General features: G+C 36.0%; 1 protein-coding gene across 2 annotated transcripts; it reads left to right on the top strand.

The window, feature by feature from the left end:
* The first annotated feature begins 480 nt into the window (after window positions 1-480).
* On the top strand, window positions 481-8,124 carry LOC117425934 (tumor necrosis factor receptor superfamily member 9-like). 2 transcript variants are annotated; one of them, XM_034043255.3, is made up of 7 exons: window positions 481-607; window positions 2,253-2,366; window positions 3,065-3,196; window positions 3,613-3,679; window positions 4,036-4,247; window positions 4,678-4,791; window positions 5,341-8,122. In XM_034043255.3, the coding sequence occupies exons 1-7, from the start codon at window positions 520-522 to the stop codon at window positions 5,406-5,408; spliced, it is 795 nt and encodes a 264-aa protein (XP_033899146.1). In that variant the 5' UTR covers window positions 481-519; the 3' UTR covers window positions 5,409-8,122. The 2 variants fall into 2 exon arrangements, with proteins under 2 accessions (XP_033899146.1, XP_058849233.1); XM_058993250.1 differs by lacking the exon at window positions 3,065-3,196 and having other exon boundaries at window positions 5,341-8,124.
* The last annotated feature ends 9,374 nt before the right edge of the window (window positions 8,125-17,498 follow it).

Genomic DNA, 17,498 nt, shown 5'->3' with positions numbered 1-17,498 from the left:
AAGCATTACGCCCCCATCAACTGTAATTTGATCCATGCTTGCAAGGGCTATATTACAGGGTGTGGACAGTTTATTAGGAACACTGGAAACTACAAAGAACTCCCATCTTAAATCAATGAACCCTTCTTTAGAAACAGCTGAAAAAGATTGATACCAAACCTTACTCAGTTTGTCAATCAATAACTTAAGAGGTGCCTTTTTTAATTACTGCCTGGAAAAAAATATATATACATACATACATGCACAAATAATAACTGAATTTATTTGTGAATTAAATCAAATGTATATATGCGAAATGTATTCTTCATTAAACTGTGTTACCTCACTGTTAGATATAAAAATAGTATTTAAATGGTATTTTGGTTTGGCTTGGTACAGTACTTATGAAATGTGTTACATTTAAGCCACTCTATGTAATGGAACTAGCTCAGCAGTGATGTCATGGGGCTGCTCCCACCACGTAAGACACTGTGACAGGGAGGTCTATGCCACTGTGCCTGTGACTTCACTCAGCACACCATGGTGGCTCTGCATGGCCCAACACTTTATTTCTCAACAGCACTGTGCTGCATACTTTTTCATGGAATTGCAGCTTTGTGTGGCCCAGGTAAGTCTGTTTTCTTCATTTAACATTTTGTAAAATTTCCAGTTTATTCAGGGTAAAAATATCATAGTAAATAATCTTCATAACTTCAGTTGTTTAATGTATCTGTCATACTCTCTCATACATGAGGCACATACTGCACATGTTTCATACAGGAGTCTATTTATTCAGTTGTAAGAAGTGCACATTATAACGTTGCTAAAATTCAATGTCACAAACGACCGATAGCTTCCACGCCTTTCAAATGCTCTAGAATATGAAAGCCTTCTACTGTAGATTGTAAAATACTTGATTATATGTGTGGTTACAGTGAAACAACATAATATAAGCATGTGGAAAACCAGATGTAGGCATAGCATTGTTAACAGCTTCATAGAGACTCACTAACACTGTATAACGAACGCTGCAGTCGTTCTGCTGTGCTTTGTAGCCTTCTGAATGTTACATTGTTTCCAACTTTGAAGCACAACCACATCCATGTCAATTGTAAACAACTTGTGCAACAGGAAACATAGAGTTTGAACTGCCTGAAGGAAATCCAACAGCAACCACCAATAATTGAAGGAGAGAATTATATATATATATATATATATATATATATATATATATATATATATATATATATATATATATATATTCCTGAGTGCATGGGGTATACATTTTAAGTATGGGCTATAAATATGGATAACATATACATTTTTAAATACATTTAACATATATCAATATATGTTTTATCACTTGAAATACATCAATTTGATCATTTTAAACATATTTTTCTATAAGCAGACTTCCATTGAGTATAATTATGTACCGTAATTATCAAAAAATAACAAGCAAATACTGCCCTCTACTGACAGGTGATCAGTTTTCCCCTGTTATCCGAACACTCCCTTGTTATTTCTGGTGTTTTCTTAATTTTACAGAAATAATCTGATTATCTAAACAAGTTACAAAATGTGACAAACAAAAGCTGCTTCCGATTAGTTTGGTAATGATTAAAAAAGAAAAAAAGGATCCTGTGATTCCACAACTGCAATACCAGTCCTGCTTATTGATATATTGATTGATTACTGACATACAGTACTGTGCATCAATAACATCAGTAGACATGTTTGGTTATTTTGTAGTAGTCGCTATGCTGCCTTAATGCAACTTTCGGTAACACTACATAACGTGTCTCTTATTACTCTGTATTAACATAGTAGTTACTTAGTAAATACATGTGTGCTTACATATAATTACCATGTTATTATGCATAGTTACAATGTACTTAATGTGTAAATCTTTTTCATATAACTCTAACCACCCTAACCCTTTTCTGATACAATTGTGTGTTTATATATGTCGTGCAAAAAGATTCACACATTCAAAACATTGTAACTATGCATAATAACGTTGTGTATAAGTACACATGTATTTACTAAGTAACTACTATGTAAATACACAGTAATTAGAGACACTTAATGTAAAGTGTCACCCAGGTTTACAATAATTGTCTGTATTTGCAAATGCAATTGCTTATGAAGAGCAGATTGCATGTGCGATCCCTGTTAGAAATCCCAGGCATTTTACTGGTCAGAGCAGCAGGTTGGTTTTGCTGGGTCAAGTATGTTATTTTTAATGCAGTCTTTCTTTCCACGTTTTCCAGGACAGAAAAGTATACGTGGCTCGGGGCACTGTGAGCGCTGTCCTGAAGGGAGGTTCCAGGAAAAGAACGCTGATGTGGATGTCTGTCAATCCTGTTTAGAATGTGAAGTGCAAAGTAAGAAACAAAATGAAAGTGGTTAACGCACTAAATGCATTGCAAAGAAACATAAAGCAAATGCTGATTTGCAATATTTCAGATTCTAACATGCTGTACTTTGTTATTATGACAGCTCTGGGGGAATGACCTATAAATATACAATGTAGGGTGGGTTGGTCTTTATAAACGTTTACCACTGTATTTTCGCAGTTCTACCATGCTTTTCCCATGGTTATAGTCTGCATTTACAATAGTTTACCCTGATTTGCCATGTTTATTAATATGCTTTACCACAGCTCGCTATTCTTTACAATGCTTACCTAAGCTTTATCATGCTTTCACTATGCTTTAGTACACTTTGCTATGCTTTTACTGTAGGAAACATTTATAAGGGAAAGCAAGTGAACAAATCTCGACAACAGAAAACTAGATTGAGTTTGAGACAATATTCAGATTAGTCATGTGGGTGGGGACTAGAACACTAGAAGAGAGTGTTGGTGTAGTATATATATATATATATATATATATATATATATATATATATATATATATATATATATATATATATATATTGTGATGACATCATATAGTTACAACCTTTGTAAAGGTTAATGTTTTTATGTTATCTCTTCTTGATCATAAGACAATGGCATAAGCAGTACAGACCATTTTTGTTACATATTTTAACCTTATTTTTTTCTTTCCTTTTTAATTAGAATGGAGTATTCAAATTAAGGCATGTACATCGGTTTCTAATACACAGTGTAAATGCACTGAAGGGTTTCAATGTTCAGGGCCAGAGTGTGAGGAATGCTACTGTGACATGGGCAGTGGCCAGGAGAATAATGGTAGGTGAAATATCAGTGTCCATTGTTTTCATGGCTGCTATTAAACAGGAGGCAGGCCATTTCTCATTAGTTACCTAAAGATAAAAAGGAACTGTTTGGTTAAGGGATGTTTTTAAAGCCCATTTTTGATTCATTCATTGAAGTTTGATTTCAACTAAAAAACAGTCCCAAAATGAGACCCAAAATGCCCAGTGATTGTCTGTGTAAATCTTTTAAACTGGCAAGTGTCAAAGCCAAAGGCAAAGCGTCTTTTTCAGCTGTCGACCAATCACTGACAGTCAGAGGAGGGCTGTTGACAGTGTCCAGGAAGTACCTGTAATTTCAAGCATTCTACACTATAAATGGACTCACTGAGCTCTTTCTGCAGTGCCATGCATACCATTTAATAATGTATTTTTTCTTTTTTGAATGAACAGCATGCCAGCCCTGTCCAGATGGATATTATACAAACAACCTGAACATGAAATGTAAAAAATGGACCAAGTACGTAAGGTGTAACGATTCCTTGAAAGTAGCTTTGCATGTTGATTGAAGTATCATTAACTTGATTTTCCTTGATTGTAAAGATATTTAGCCTAGCAATAAGAAAATCACTATCAATGAAGCAATAGTGTGTGTGCGTGCGTGCAGGCGTGTGTGTGTGCGTGTGTGCGTGTGTGTGTGCGTGCGTGTGTGTGTGTGTGTGTGTGTGTGTGTGTGTAGTGGGGGAGGGTCTGGAGTGTAGCTGGGTTTGGCCATGGTGAGGCGTCCCTTTGTCTCAAGGTCTAGGATTACCCCGATTAAAGCCATTAGCTGAAACATATTGGCAGCTTCATTTGATGACCTGTTTCTCAATGCAGCTGTTCAGAACTTGGGGTGAAAACAAATGGGTCGAAAACTAGTGATGTGGTCTGCCATGAGGCTTCTCGTACTATTATACCAGCGAGAACTACCTCAACAACCAGGGCTTCAACCCCAGCAGTGACTAAACCAGCACAATTCTCCATTCATACTGTTGTTACCAGAGGAACCACCATACATATGCCTGCAGATGACTCAAATGTTCTGTTTGGTGAGTGTTCTGTTTTTGATATTCCGTTTGAAGCTCAATTGAAAGTTTTGTTGGGGAGTGTGGTTTACATTTTCTGTCAAAATATTATAAAAATGATAATAAACTGTATAATTTACATTTATGTTAGGGGGCAATGTTTGGGTATATAGAAATAAAATACTTTAGGGAATAAGTGGTTATATATTATAACATTCTTACAACTTATTACAGGCAAAAAAATATTTAAAACGTGTCGAGCCATTCAGTGTTATTATAAATAATTATAATTTATAACTGCTAATCGCATAGTTAATATAAAGAACCGTGTCCACCCAGCTGTACATAAAAAGGCTGTAATTCCAGTTTGGTTTTTGGTGACTTGTGTTTCGATTTTGCTGTTGTTTAATACAGCTGTTGGTATTTGTGTTTATACTGTCCTTTTTCTCCACAGTTGGTTTATTTATAGTCGGCATGTTTCTGGTGTTTGCCCCAGTTGTTGCATTTTCCAGACTGGTCAGGCCTTTCATTATCAATAGGAATAAACCTATGGAAAAGACGGCACGAGGTGAGTGAATCTTAGCTGTTATTTGCAATGCTGTTTAACACATCAACGATGGTTTACTAATGATGTTGCTATGCTTAGTATGTGCATGTGGTTCTGCAATACTGAGTTATCAGGGCTGACTTTCAAAACCCTTTTCTCTAAACAGTAAATTACTCATTTCCTTTGAAAACCTAAGAACATGCGTTAAGATTACGCAACTAGCATTGAACACTGATAAATCATCTATAAATCTGCCTTTGAACTTGCTTTGAGCTTGCCAGGGCTTTTCAACTCTGGTAATCTGCTCTACATAGATATTGAAAGGAGGAGTAGGAGGGGCTGGCTGAGTTGCAAGGTCAACTTGTCAAAATATTTGAATGGGATGAGGAAGGCTGTTCAGTCCCAGACAAGCTCCGATTAGCTCAAAGTCTGTCGATTATTAACCATTGCCCTTTCTCAATTAACAATCTGGGGGGGTGGAGGGGGTTATTAAAAAAGGAGACAAAATACAAAATACAAAAAATAAGCTCTGCTCTTAATTCTACAACACTGTTTTCGTATTTGTTACAGACAACAGCTGCCGGATCCCAATTCAGGAGGAAGATGAGAAAAGCAATTCTACAATAGTTAAAAACTAATCCTCGGAAAAATAAGATGTCTTTTTTTTTTGTTTGTTTTTGCTTTTCTTTTGATACCAAATGTTTAACCTCAGGCTTGCGGTCAAACTTTAACATGTGCATTTTGCTATTGCAAAAAACAAACAAACAAAAAAAAAACTTAACATTTGTAATACAAATATTAAATGATTGTATCTTGCCAAATTTGCGATAGATACAACTTGAAAACAATATATGAGTTTGCTCATATGAAACTCCTTAAGTAGACCCTATAAAACAGTATATATAATGGCTGCACACTCAACTTTGAGCAAGACTCTTCCTCTTGCTTTATGACCTATATTCCTTGTTTTAAAGGCATTGAAGGACATTTGTGGACTTTGTGTAGGTCTCCTGGGATTACATTTTCTGATTAATACTGTGAAGTGGATTTGTTTATCTACAGCGATGTACAGGAGAAGTCTATCCTGAAGTCTAAAACAAACCTAACGAGCAAATGATTTAAATCAAGCAAGAAAATGTCTTTGGTGAGATTCTGTTCTGTGAATAGTGTGCAATATGTTTACTGTTCAAGGCCATTTATGTTATGTACGATTGTGGCAAGTGAATAATTAGTAATTGAATCCCAGCACGTGAATTAATTCTGTGCAACCCCGTGCTCACATATTACATTTAACCAGCACGTGAAGTGATTTGTGCTCTCCTCGTGCCTAAATACAAATCTACACTTTTAAATACACGTGAAACACAGACCCGTTTATATCCCGTGTACCAATCTATACACCAACATTTACACACGCACGCAACACACAAATGCACACAGGGACGGGGCACATTGCCACAACGATATAGAGCACATTTATGTACTATCAGCGTTTCTGATTAATGCTAAGGGAAAGCTGGCATAACTAATCGCATAGCACAGAAACAGGTACAGATTTCTAAAGTAAAACTGTAAGAAACGAAGTCAAGCATACAAACCCCTGAACCACACAATCATTTCTAGATGGGTACACTGAAGAAGGCGCTAGCCAAAACTTTTGTAGACTTGACTTAGTTTCTCATACTTTTACCTCAAAGCCCTGTATTTGCAGCCTTGTTCTTTCCAGCAAGGGAACCCAACAATGTGAATGAGGCTCACCTTGAATAAGCAACCACACAGCCCTATGGTGAAAGTGTAGTTCAGTTTTCACTGTAAAAAGACACGAAATACATGCATTCGTATCATTAGCCAGCAATGCGTAACTTCAAGCACCGATAACACTTTAATTTAGTGTCTCTAACTACACTCTAATCCCATTGTAAATATAGTGTAATTATAAAAGCCACTGACAACATTTTATATTGAGTAATTACAGATGCTTTGTAACTATGCAGCCCTATGTGTAATTACAGATGCTGTTGCTTTGTAACTATGCAGCCCTATGTGTAATTACAGATGCTGTTGCTTTGTAATTATGCAGCCCTATGTGTAATTACAGATGCTGCTACTTTGTAACTATGCAGCCCTATGTGTAATTACTGTTATTAAAGTATAATTACTGTGTAGTTCCAGCTCTTAAAGAAACTAATATTACTTAAAGTAAAGACATTTTGTAAAAAAAAAAAAAAAAGTGAGGATTTTGTTTTTCAATCAGGTTTTAAAAATAAATGTGTTAGTATTTACTAGTATTGCTAAAATCATATTACTTATGACTTATTTCTAAAGTTGTATTGCTCACATTTGTGGAGCACTTTTCGCAGTGTAATGTTCTATATTACAATCTTTTTTCTGATGCATCTACAGCACGTGTTAGAATGCTTTCAGTTGGGGTGTTTTTAGCATGGGGTTTTGACTTCCATACTCCTCACTCTAAAATGTTGAACCCAACAGTAATGTAATCTTTACATATTACCTTTTGAGTATTTATAAATCACTCATCAAATAAATAAATATATACAACATAATTTATGTCAAGCTTCTGTAAACTGTTTATGAACTATTTAGAACTACCAGGAGGTTAGGGAAATAATTGTGTTTTGAAAATTGGCTTTTTATTTCCTGGCATTTCACTGGCTAATACCCTTGGCAGGGCGGTACGTTGACTTTCAATAGATGACCAGAAAATAAAAAGTACCGGCATAAGTGCCTTTTCACCTGGACAGATATCCTCGAGCCACCTAATGTTCTTGTTTTAAACCAAAAAACTTGTTTCTGTCTTTTTTTTTTGTAATAGTTGCCCATTTTCTAAGCGCAAAAAGTCCCTCCAGGGTGGGTGGTATGGGGAAATACCGGACCTTCCAGGCGCTATAAGGGCAATACTGCCCACCCTGAAGGGTCTTATTGCTTACATATATTATATAGAAAATGTTAACACATTTGCACTGAGTGTTTTAAAATGTCTTTAAATTGCTTCCCATTAAGGTAGTTTTACCTGCTTCCTCACAAATTGAAACGTTTGATTTCTGATTGACTGTTTTAAAGGAATCCTGCAAAAGTCTAGAACACTATAATAAATATCAAACTTTAAAAAAAAAAAAAAAAAAAAAAAAACTAAAAGTACATTTTCATAGCTTAGTTTTTTTTTTTTTACATGATGTTTTCCAGGAAGCTGTTTATTCAAACTACACAAAAGCTTTTGGTTTAGAGATAAGATTCACGGAAAGCTACAGCACAATTTGGAAAAAAAAAAAAAAAACATTATCAGCAATTCAATCTTAATTATTGTATTTACAATAACTTTGTATGTATATAATAGTATGTTGATGGCACCCCTGCAGTATTATAAGATTATTAAAACCTCTACTTGCTGTGATAATCGTGGATACTGTACAGTACATTGATTTTACATTGTTGCAAACACTTCCAGTTGCATTGGACCTCTCTCACAGTCTACAGTGTTGCCTACAGTACTGACTCATTCATTTGATTCAGACCTGTTTCCCTTGTTTTACATAGTTCTGTTAGCAGTAAGTTAAGTTCCCCTTGGGCTCTTCATGCATATATTGACATTTATGAGTCATAGCTTAGTTCCATAAACTTTCCACTGGTGCTTCAACCACTCATTGTTCATCCATTACAAAATGTCAGATCATATTGTGTTTAGTTCTTCTATCATTAGCAGTCAAAAAGATAGATAAAAATGATTCACTGTACATTTACAGATTTGCTAACTCGGTTGCATCTTATCCTCTATTCAGATGTGTATAGAACGCATTTAAAAGTGAAGACGTTTTCATGATTTCTAATAAGTTGAGGGGACATAAAGCCACTTTGTGGCTTGGAGCTTGGTTTCAGGATACTAGGTTTCAGCCCACTGCATGGCACACCAGGGGAGAATTGGGGTCTGAGCAGAGATCTTTCCAAAAAGCTTTAGTATAAGAAATATGACTTTACTGTTCTTGCGCCCAAACTACACAAGATGACATCACTTTTTACAATTACCCAACTCACAATGTATTGACTTAGAAAAAATAGACTTTTTGTTTTAAAAGTGGAACCCATACAAACCAAGTCTGATTCGGTGTGGTTTTAACCTTTTATCCCCCAGCTACAGTATTTGCTAATTAGCATGAATGGAAATGATGGAAATTCCATTTTTATGTTTTGGTTGAAATATAACTGCTATGGAAATGAACGCACCAATGTTGTTTTGGTACATATTTTAATAACTGGTATTGATTGATATCATTGTCAACCAACACAGTACCAACCAATTTTTTTCTAATTATAACTGATGGTTTGAAAACATGTTTTTAAATCGAGTTCATTTAGGTGAGAAGAACTATAAAGGCTGAGAATTTATTACATATTTCGAGCTTGATTTACAAAGTTTTGCTTTAAAATATCAATGCTTTTTACCCTGTTTTCTGAAAGAACCCTTATAAAGTTTACTGTTGCTTTTGCCATGGTTTATTATGCACTTACCGTATTTTGCCATGCTTTTGTTTTTTATTGCTTCACCATACCTCTGTGTAATTTACAATGCTTACCTATTCGTTTCCATGCTTCCATCATGCTTTATTGCTCTTTGATAGGCTTTTACTAGTAAACTTTTATAAGGGAAAGAAAGTCTTTACAAAATTGCAAAGCCATTAAGTACAAAATGCAATGTAAAATAAAGCTGTTAATCATATAAAACTAATAACAAACAATGGTTGCTATTGTTAGCCAACTAATTTTGTAAACTTAAAAAAAAAATGTGTTTGACAAATTGCATTTTGGGAAACACGCAACCAGTAAAGTTACTAAAACTGAAATAAACAGATCAGACATTTCATTTCCAGTTGGTGATTCACGTGCACTGCACTGTGCTGTTAGGAATATTATGATAAATGAGATGAAATCCCTAGTTCTGTTCTCAGTGTTGACAGACGCATACATGGTTTTGGTTTTTGTGCAATCAGGCGTTTCCAGTTAACAGGTCATTCACTTTCTCACTTGTATTTAAATAGCAGTATACACATTAGAAAGTGTGTCAATATTAATGAATTGTGATTTCCGCTCTCTCTTTCCCCACCTTCACACACAACCCTCCATTCCCTTTAAAGATCTGCTGGGCGGATAACGTGTGACTCATTTTTTTCAACTGTGAATTCCAGGCTCGCTGTGATAGTTTATTATTTCAGTTTAAGTGGGTGTAATAAAATAATTTCATAAATCTTACTTGCCTTGCACATCCATTGTCTGTATAGGTCTTAGATGTAGTATTTTCAAATGAAGACTTGATGTTTCAAATGTGTATTTTCATTTTAAAACGTGACACCTGGTTCTAAAATAAGTTGAAGAAAGTTCTCTGTTTGTTTGCCTTGCCTTCCTGGAAATCTGTTACACTTCCTAGCTCATTTCACTCGGCAGGGTCAAGCATCTTACTGGCTGCAAAGATTGTCAGTCATTAGGGGAAGCAGCTGGTTGGTTAATGACGGTTAATAAGGGGTGGCGACAATTTCACTCTCCAGGTAAAAATGACCATGAAAGTGCGAACAGATGTTTCTATAAAGTGGTGTCATAAAGTGACACATTTGCTAGCTATATAGTGCATGTCATGGAAAATGCACAGTGTGTCATTATTTAGATATCAACACTTTAAAGGAAGTGTGACAGGGAAGATGACTCTTAAGAATGTAAAAACCTGAACTGCCCAAGCAAACTGCTTCAATACAAGTCGTTAACAGAATATGTTGAAGTTCTGTCTCCTCCTCCACCCTGTTGTCTCCTCAGCAGCTCCACTTCAGGGGTTCAGTGGAGCAGCCTGGGTTAATCTGGGGCTCATCTGATAAGATCCAGGGCCACACCTATTCATTACTATTCAAAATAATGAAGAATAAGAATTTCAGCCTGGCAGTATCAATACAAAAATGCAGTTCCCATAAGTCGTTTTCTCTTCAGCCTCTTCTGCAGCAGGTTCTGTGGTGTCTAAACACCAAACAGCTGTTAAATTAACAAAGCTTAAGAATGCCACGAAGAGAAAGACAATTTGATTCAGATCACCAGCATTGTGCAGGAGGAAGCATGACCTGGAGTCACGTTTGAGTAATAACTGACTACATTTTAACTAGGTTTTTTTTTTCACTCAAAAGGTTAAGTTTCAACGTTTTCTGTGTTATTGTTTTTAGCTCTGGATTAGTACTTGATGTCATATTGGCTTGTGGTGGACCTGGTACTTTTTCTTAGCTGCTATACACCCGTTACAGGAAGACATGCAATGCTGTGTATAAACACAAGATGGCGACAAAACAAAGGGAATGGACTGTTTCAACCTAGTATGCTTCAAACAGCCAAATCCTCGATAGAAACAACATTAAGTAAACATATGGCTCCTAATTTAAAATAACTAAATATATAATTATGTATTTGTGGCTGTATTCACACATACAACTGCTATAACATGATTAAAAATGTTTTTTTTTTAACCATCTAGCTACCTAGCTATCTATTTACCTATCTAAGTATCTGGAATAGTTTCCTCCTTCCCAAAACAGAAGAGCCAGGGTATCCAGGATGTAGGTAGAAATTATCCATCATACATAGTAAAATACGTAAAATTTTAAAATTCAAAATAATGCAATGCAGTATGAAACCAGAAGGCGGCGACATTACATAGAGCATGCATAAAGATACTATTGGATTTTTTATTTTTTTTTCAATTTCCACTTTTGTAATTTCTCTCCTGTTTCTGAAAAGCAGATGTAAGAATGAGAATCTCGGTGTTTGTCGTGGGAAGAGTGTTAATATATTTATTGTAAAACTAATTCACAGATAAACAATGCAACAGAACAGCCAATAAGCAGAGTTCATGGCACTGTGCCATTCCTCTTTGCAGCTTGCACAAATTCAGTAAGTGCTTAAAGACTGATGCCTTCAAGAGTTCGAGATTTCTATCTCTTTTACCCGAATCTGTTGCGTAAATGGCATAAGTCGAAACGAGCATGCGCATTAAGAGCAGTTTGTAGAACAGGATCTTCTTCTTACATGTTACTGCCCTTGAGTTTAGAGAAAAGGACAGGGGGGAAACTATGAAGTTCAGTATGAAACAACGTTTTTAAGGGTCCAGGCTGTGGTCTTGGTTGTGAATACGGTCTGTTTTTCATGCCCGCCCATCAGAAGACGAATCACACAATCTAATTGACTGCCCAGTCTGTGTTACCCTCGTTAGATCAGAATGTGATTGCTTTGGATTCTTAGAGACATCACTGTGGAATTCAAGGGAGCCATGGAACTTTGATAACGAATGCATAAAACTCAACATCAAGCAATATGGCACTACTATTGCAAACATATTAAATAGTTAAGAGAAGAAAAAAAAGGTTAATAATTGAAAGGTTAATAGTTACTGTAGAAATAACAAGTGTAGCCAAGTTCCAATAAGTGAAAACCACAGTGCAACCAAGACCAAACAGAGCAACCAACAATGCATTCCCTGGCTGTCTGAAGGGCTGCTCTGTGACGTGGGTGTAATTGAACAAGCTTTCCAGTACACAGAGGGAGGGCAGTACCGTTATTCTCCCCACCTTCTCATGCAAATTACCAAGCAAAGCAGACAATGACTAACCCAGGATAGCTGGAAACATCATTGTTGTCATCATTGTCATCTTTGTTTACACAACAAATGTTGAGAGATTTAGCCAGGAATAACTTGTTCATGTTAAATGCTGCAGAGTGTTTATTATTATTATTATTATTATTATTATTATTATTATTATTATTATTATTATTATTATTATTATTATTATTATTATTAATGAAAGTTATTCCGCAATCCCTATTTGTGGAATAACTACAGTTGGGTGCTTTGAATTTTCATAGTGTCTCCTCTCCTCTGTACCGGTATATACAATCCTGCTCTGCATTTGAATATCAAACAAGAAAGAAATGTAATTCTTGTAACATGCTTTCCATTACCTTGTACAATATTTACAATATATCGTAGTGTTGAAGAGAAACCGTCAATGGGACTGGAGCTCGGTTTCTATCAAACTTTTTTTATGCGCTCATTCTTATGAGAAAAAAGCAGGACAGTTGTGATGGAAACAGGCATTTATGCGAGTGAACAGACATATGATATAATTCTACTCAAATAATTTCACAGATATTTCGTATCTGCTCGGCCTGTTTTAGATTTTCTTGATATGCAGCGCTGTTCTTTCAGCACCAAGAAACGGAGTTTGGGAAAGTAATAATTAGCATTGTTTTGGTCTGTAACAATTAAAGTTTTTTTTTTAATTGGAAAACTGCTATAATGATATTTTTTTCACATGTGGGCTAAGCGGAAGAACTAATCCCAGACTAGACGCCTTCGCCTCGTCTGGGCAGTGTTGTCTTGGTCTGGCTTTTACCCACTATTTGTTTAAACTCGTGACGCAATTACGTACAGTTGTTTGTTCGTTAGAATCCAGTTTGATTGAAATCTGTTTTGCAAGTTCACTAGAATTGTGTTCGTCTTGTTGATGGAAACATAGCTTGTGTCACCTGAAAACTCTCCCTTCCTGTCAGCCGTTAAACCAGTGTCGGGGAACTCCACCACACTTAGAAGAAACTCACCTATATTTAGCCTCTTCCTGTCATCCAGCTGTAATCATTTCAATATTAACAGCTGAGTTACAGCACATTTAAAAGCAGTTTAAAGTGTAATAGCAGTGGAACGATACACGTCCCCACGTGTTGCTACAACTGTTTATATAATATACCTGTCATTTTTCTTTTGTCTGCTCTAGTGCACTGATAGGATTATTAACCGCATTGTCAAACAGGCAACACAGCAATAACAATCCATGATGCGGTATGAAACAGAAAAGAGCACTTGTTGTTATGTTTATTTTTTGTTTTGTTTTGTTTTTTGTAACAGATTTCAAATCCCAGTGCACTAGGGCAGATCTTTTGAAAAGAGCTTTAAACAAATTTCAAAATTATAAGTGTAAAAAGTTGTCAGAATGTTAACAATGAAAAGAAAACTTACAGGTACGCTATTTAAACAGCTGTAGCAACACCTGGGGACGTGTAACGAGATATAGCAACAAGACACAAGGTAGTTATACTGCATCAACAAGGTCTCTCCCAGGCAGAAATTTCAAGGCAGACAGGGGTTTCCAGATGTACTGTTCAAGCTCTTTTGAAGAAGCACAAAGAAACATTAGGAGGCATCTGATTGGTCCCAAATTTATTCTGCAGCATGACAACGACCCCAAACATACAGCGAAAGTCATTAAGAACTATCTTCAGCGTAAAGAAGAACAAGGAGTCCTGGAAGTGATGGTATGGCCCCCACAGAACCCTGATCTCAACATCATCGAGTCTGTCTGGGATTACATGAAGAGAGAGAAGCAACTGAAGCTGCCTAAATCTACAGAAGAACTGTGGTTAGTTCTCCAAGATGTTTGGGCCAACCTACCTGCTGAGTTCCTTCAAAAACTGTGTGCAAGTGTACCTAGAAGAATTGATGCTGTTTTGAAGGCAAAGGGTGGTCACACCAGATATGGATTTGATGTAGATTTTTCTTCTGTTCACTCACTTTGCATTTTGTTAATTGATAAATATAAACTATTAACATGTCTATTTTTGAAAGCATTCTTACTTTACAGCATTTTTTCACACCTGCCTAAAACTTTTGCACAGTACTGTATGTGTGTGTGTTTTGTTTTTTGTTTTTTACACTCCCCTTTATGGTCTCTCTCTCTTGCTGGTCTCTCTCTCTCTCTATCTGTCTTTACCATGCTTTAAGAATCCTAACTTCCAGGGCATTGAACAGACTTCCTCCTTCCATTAAAATCATGTGACAATGTGACCTTTCAACTCTCCCAGCTTTTTCGGAGATATTGCCAGTGTTAGAGAATATATGAACGAAAATTCGCTCCCACTAGAAACCGGTATTTGGGAATATTTGTACCCCCTTATTATTTTGTAACACGGTCATCTTTCTTTGCATATAAGTTGATATCCATGTATTTTCAACCAAACCCTTAATTTTAAAACCACTTTTCCTAAACCTAAACCTGCGCCATCCAGTCCTCTCTGACAGGTCCAGTCTCTCATAATTTACATAGATAGGATACATAACAAACAAATGTTCCCTGGTAAGAACAGCAATTTGTTCCCCTGGGGGTACTGGAAACTATGTTGTGTTTCTGAAAGGAGGATCCTCCCTCTAATCATACATAATCAGACTGTTCCTATAAATAGCTTTTTGCCTATGCCTCCTTGTCGTCGCATTGTTCGGTCCTCATCCTCCACAGCCTCCACTTGTCCAGCCCACTGGCTATAACTGTCACCAATCAATGGTCATTGCATCACAGTTCAGCCAGCTAATGGGGTGGCTATAGATCTCCAATGGACAAGGCCATGGGCCAAAATGTTTATTACGTTCCTTCATGGGCATGGCTCAGTCGAATGCAATAAAGAATTGTCAATTCAAATCATTGGTGGATATCACCTTTCTGAACAAATATTCAACGAAATTTTTTTCCTGGGGAACAAATATTTGAGGGAACAAATATTCGTTTACACCGGTACAAGACAAACCTACAAGATGGTTGTCAAATTGAACACACAGGTTTGCTGGACACACAGGCTTACTACAATGTTGCTGGACAGAGACTTATGAACATACAATACTGTGCATTGTGCTTATTACATATTTTAGTATGAAAATAATGTTTTCATTTAATGACAATAAACAGTTATAGTAAGGAGGTAGAGTAAGTACACAATGACCTCTGAGCTAGTGGCTTGCTGTGACAGTAATGTTATCTTTAATGTTATCGCTGACGTCTTCATGGTTTGCTGTGCCTTTCTGTCCCCAGACACTGCAAAGCTCCAACAGACACCATTTGAAGCAATACAAAACACGATATGATAACGCTTTATGTTCTACGTCAAATTCTCAACATTTTGGGTTAAAATGTTGGGAACTTGTAGTGAGACAAAATCAGTTAATGATTTGAAGTTGATTTTGCAATCTTACAGTTACACACCCCCTCACCCCCTGGAACAAAGCCAGTGCCAGCAGTGAACTTTCAGAACAGTAAATCAGAACCAAATTCTGGTGAGGGCAAATGCTGCAAGGTTGAATCAGAGGTAACATTTTACATTAAGTGTCTCTAATTACAGTGTATTTACATAGTAGTTAGTTAGTGAATACATGTGTACTTACATATAATTACAATGTTATTATGCATAGTTCCAATGTACTTAATGTGTACATCTTTTTGCACGATATATGTAAGAACACTTACATCAGAAAAGGGTTAGGGTTATATAAAAAATGACACATTAAGAACATTGTAACTATGCATAATAACATTGTAATTATGTGTAAGTACACATGTATTCACTAAGTAACTACTATGAAAATACACTGTAATTAGAGACACAATGTAAAATGTTACTGAATCAGGTTTATGTGACTGAAAGTGCATACATTGCTACGATCAAAAGGAATAAAAAAATACAAAATACAAAAAATCATGCGTACTGTAAGGCTGATATCTCTAGGCAATTCCTTTTCTGATGATGGGATACACAGCAGGTATTGCACCTGACTGATATGCCTTTGGTATTGGAGTCATTCCAGGGATCCTCGAACACAGACACCATGCATAACCTGCCCTGTTGGAATGACATTTTCCCCGCCCACACAAACCAGTAGGAGGAAATCGCTAATGGGAACAACAGACAAATTACTTTTGCACTTCTTGCTGGCAGATACACTCAGTACCTTTGATATTCTGTAGCTGTAGCAGAGCTTTAAAAAGCTATGCATATCGTTTACTGCTGCATGTATTAAACATACCTCAGGAAATTGCGTTTCAGTGTAAAATTGAACACGATGGATGCTGGGGCTTTGAGATAACAAATGTAAAAATATTACATAGAAGTACATACACACATATTATTATTATTATTTATTTCTTAGCAGACGCCCTTATCCAGGGCGACTTACAGTTGTTAGAAGACATCACATTATACATATATCACATTATTTTTACATACAATTACCCATTTATACAGTTGGGTTTTTATTGGAGCAATCTAGGTAAAGTACCTTGCTCAAGGGTACAACAGCAGTGTCCCCCACTGGGAACTGAACCCACAACCCTCCGGTCAAGAGTCCAGAGCCCTAACCACTACTCCACACTGCTGCTTATAATAATAATAATAATAATAATAATAATAATAATAATAATAATAATAATAATAATAATAATAATAATAATAATAATAATAATAATAATAATAATAATAATAATAATAATAGATGGGCTTCAGTAAGTGATAGGAAAATAATTCCATCTAGGGTTTCTCTTTTTTAGGATACCCTTGTGATGCTAATATTAAAGAAGACGAGGTTCAGCAGTACGGTTTGGTTTTTTTAACTGTAGTGTTTCAGTGCTGTACAGACGTCGTTTGTCATTTATGTCGTTATCCGTTAGTGCTTCAGCTTTATTTGGATGATTGCCTTTACCTTGTTTTAATTTCCTGTTCCTCCCCAGTTTCTCTGAGATACGAATATACCAGCTTTACATCTTTTTTTTTTTTAACGTGTTCTCATCTTGTTGATCACTAATGAACATTTCTGTACTGTGGCTGATTGAAAACGAGACATTTTGTATATATATATTTATATATATATATAGAGA

Source organism: Acipenser ruthenus, chromosome 20 (assembly GCF_902713425.1).
Source record: "Acipenser ruthenus chromosome 20, fAciRut3.2 maternal haplotype, whole genome shotgun sequence".
NCBI lineage: Eukaryota > Metazoa > Chordata > Actinopteri > Acipenseriformes > Acipenseridae > Acipenser > Acipenser ruthenus.
The sequence above is the reverse complement of the archived record's forward strand: the minus strand, read 5'-3'. Positions and strand labels throughout refer to the sequence as shown.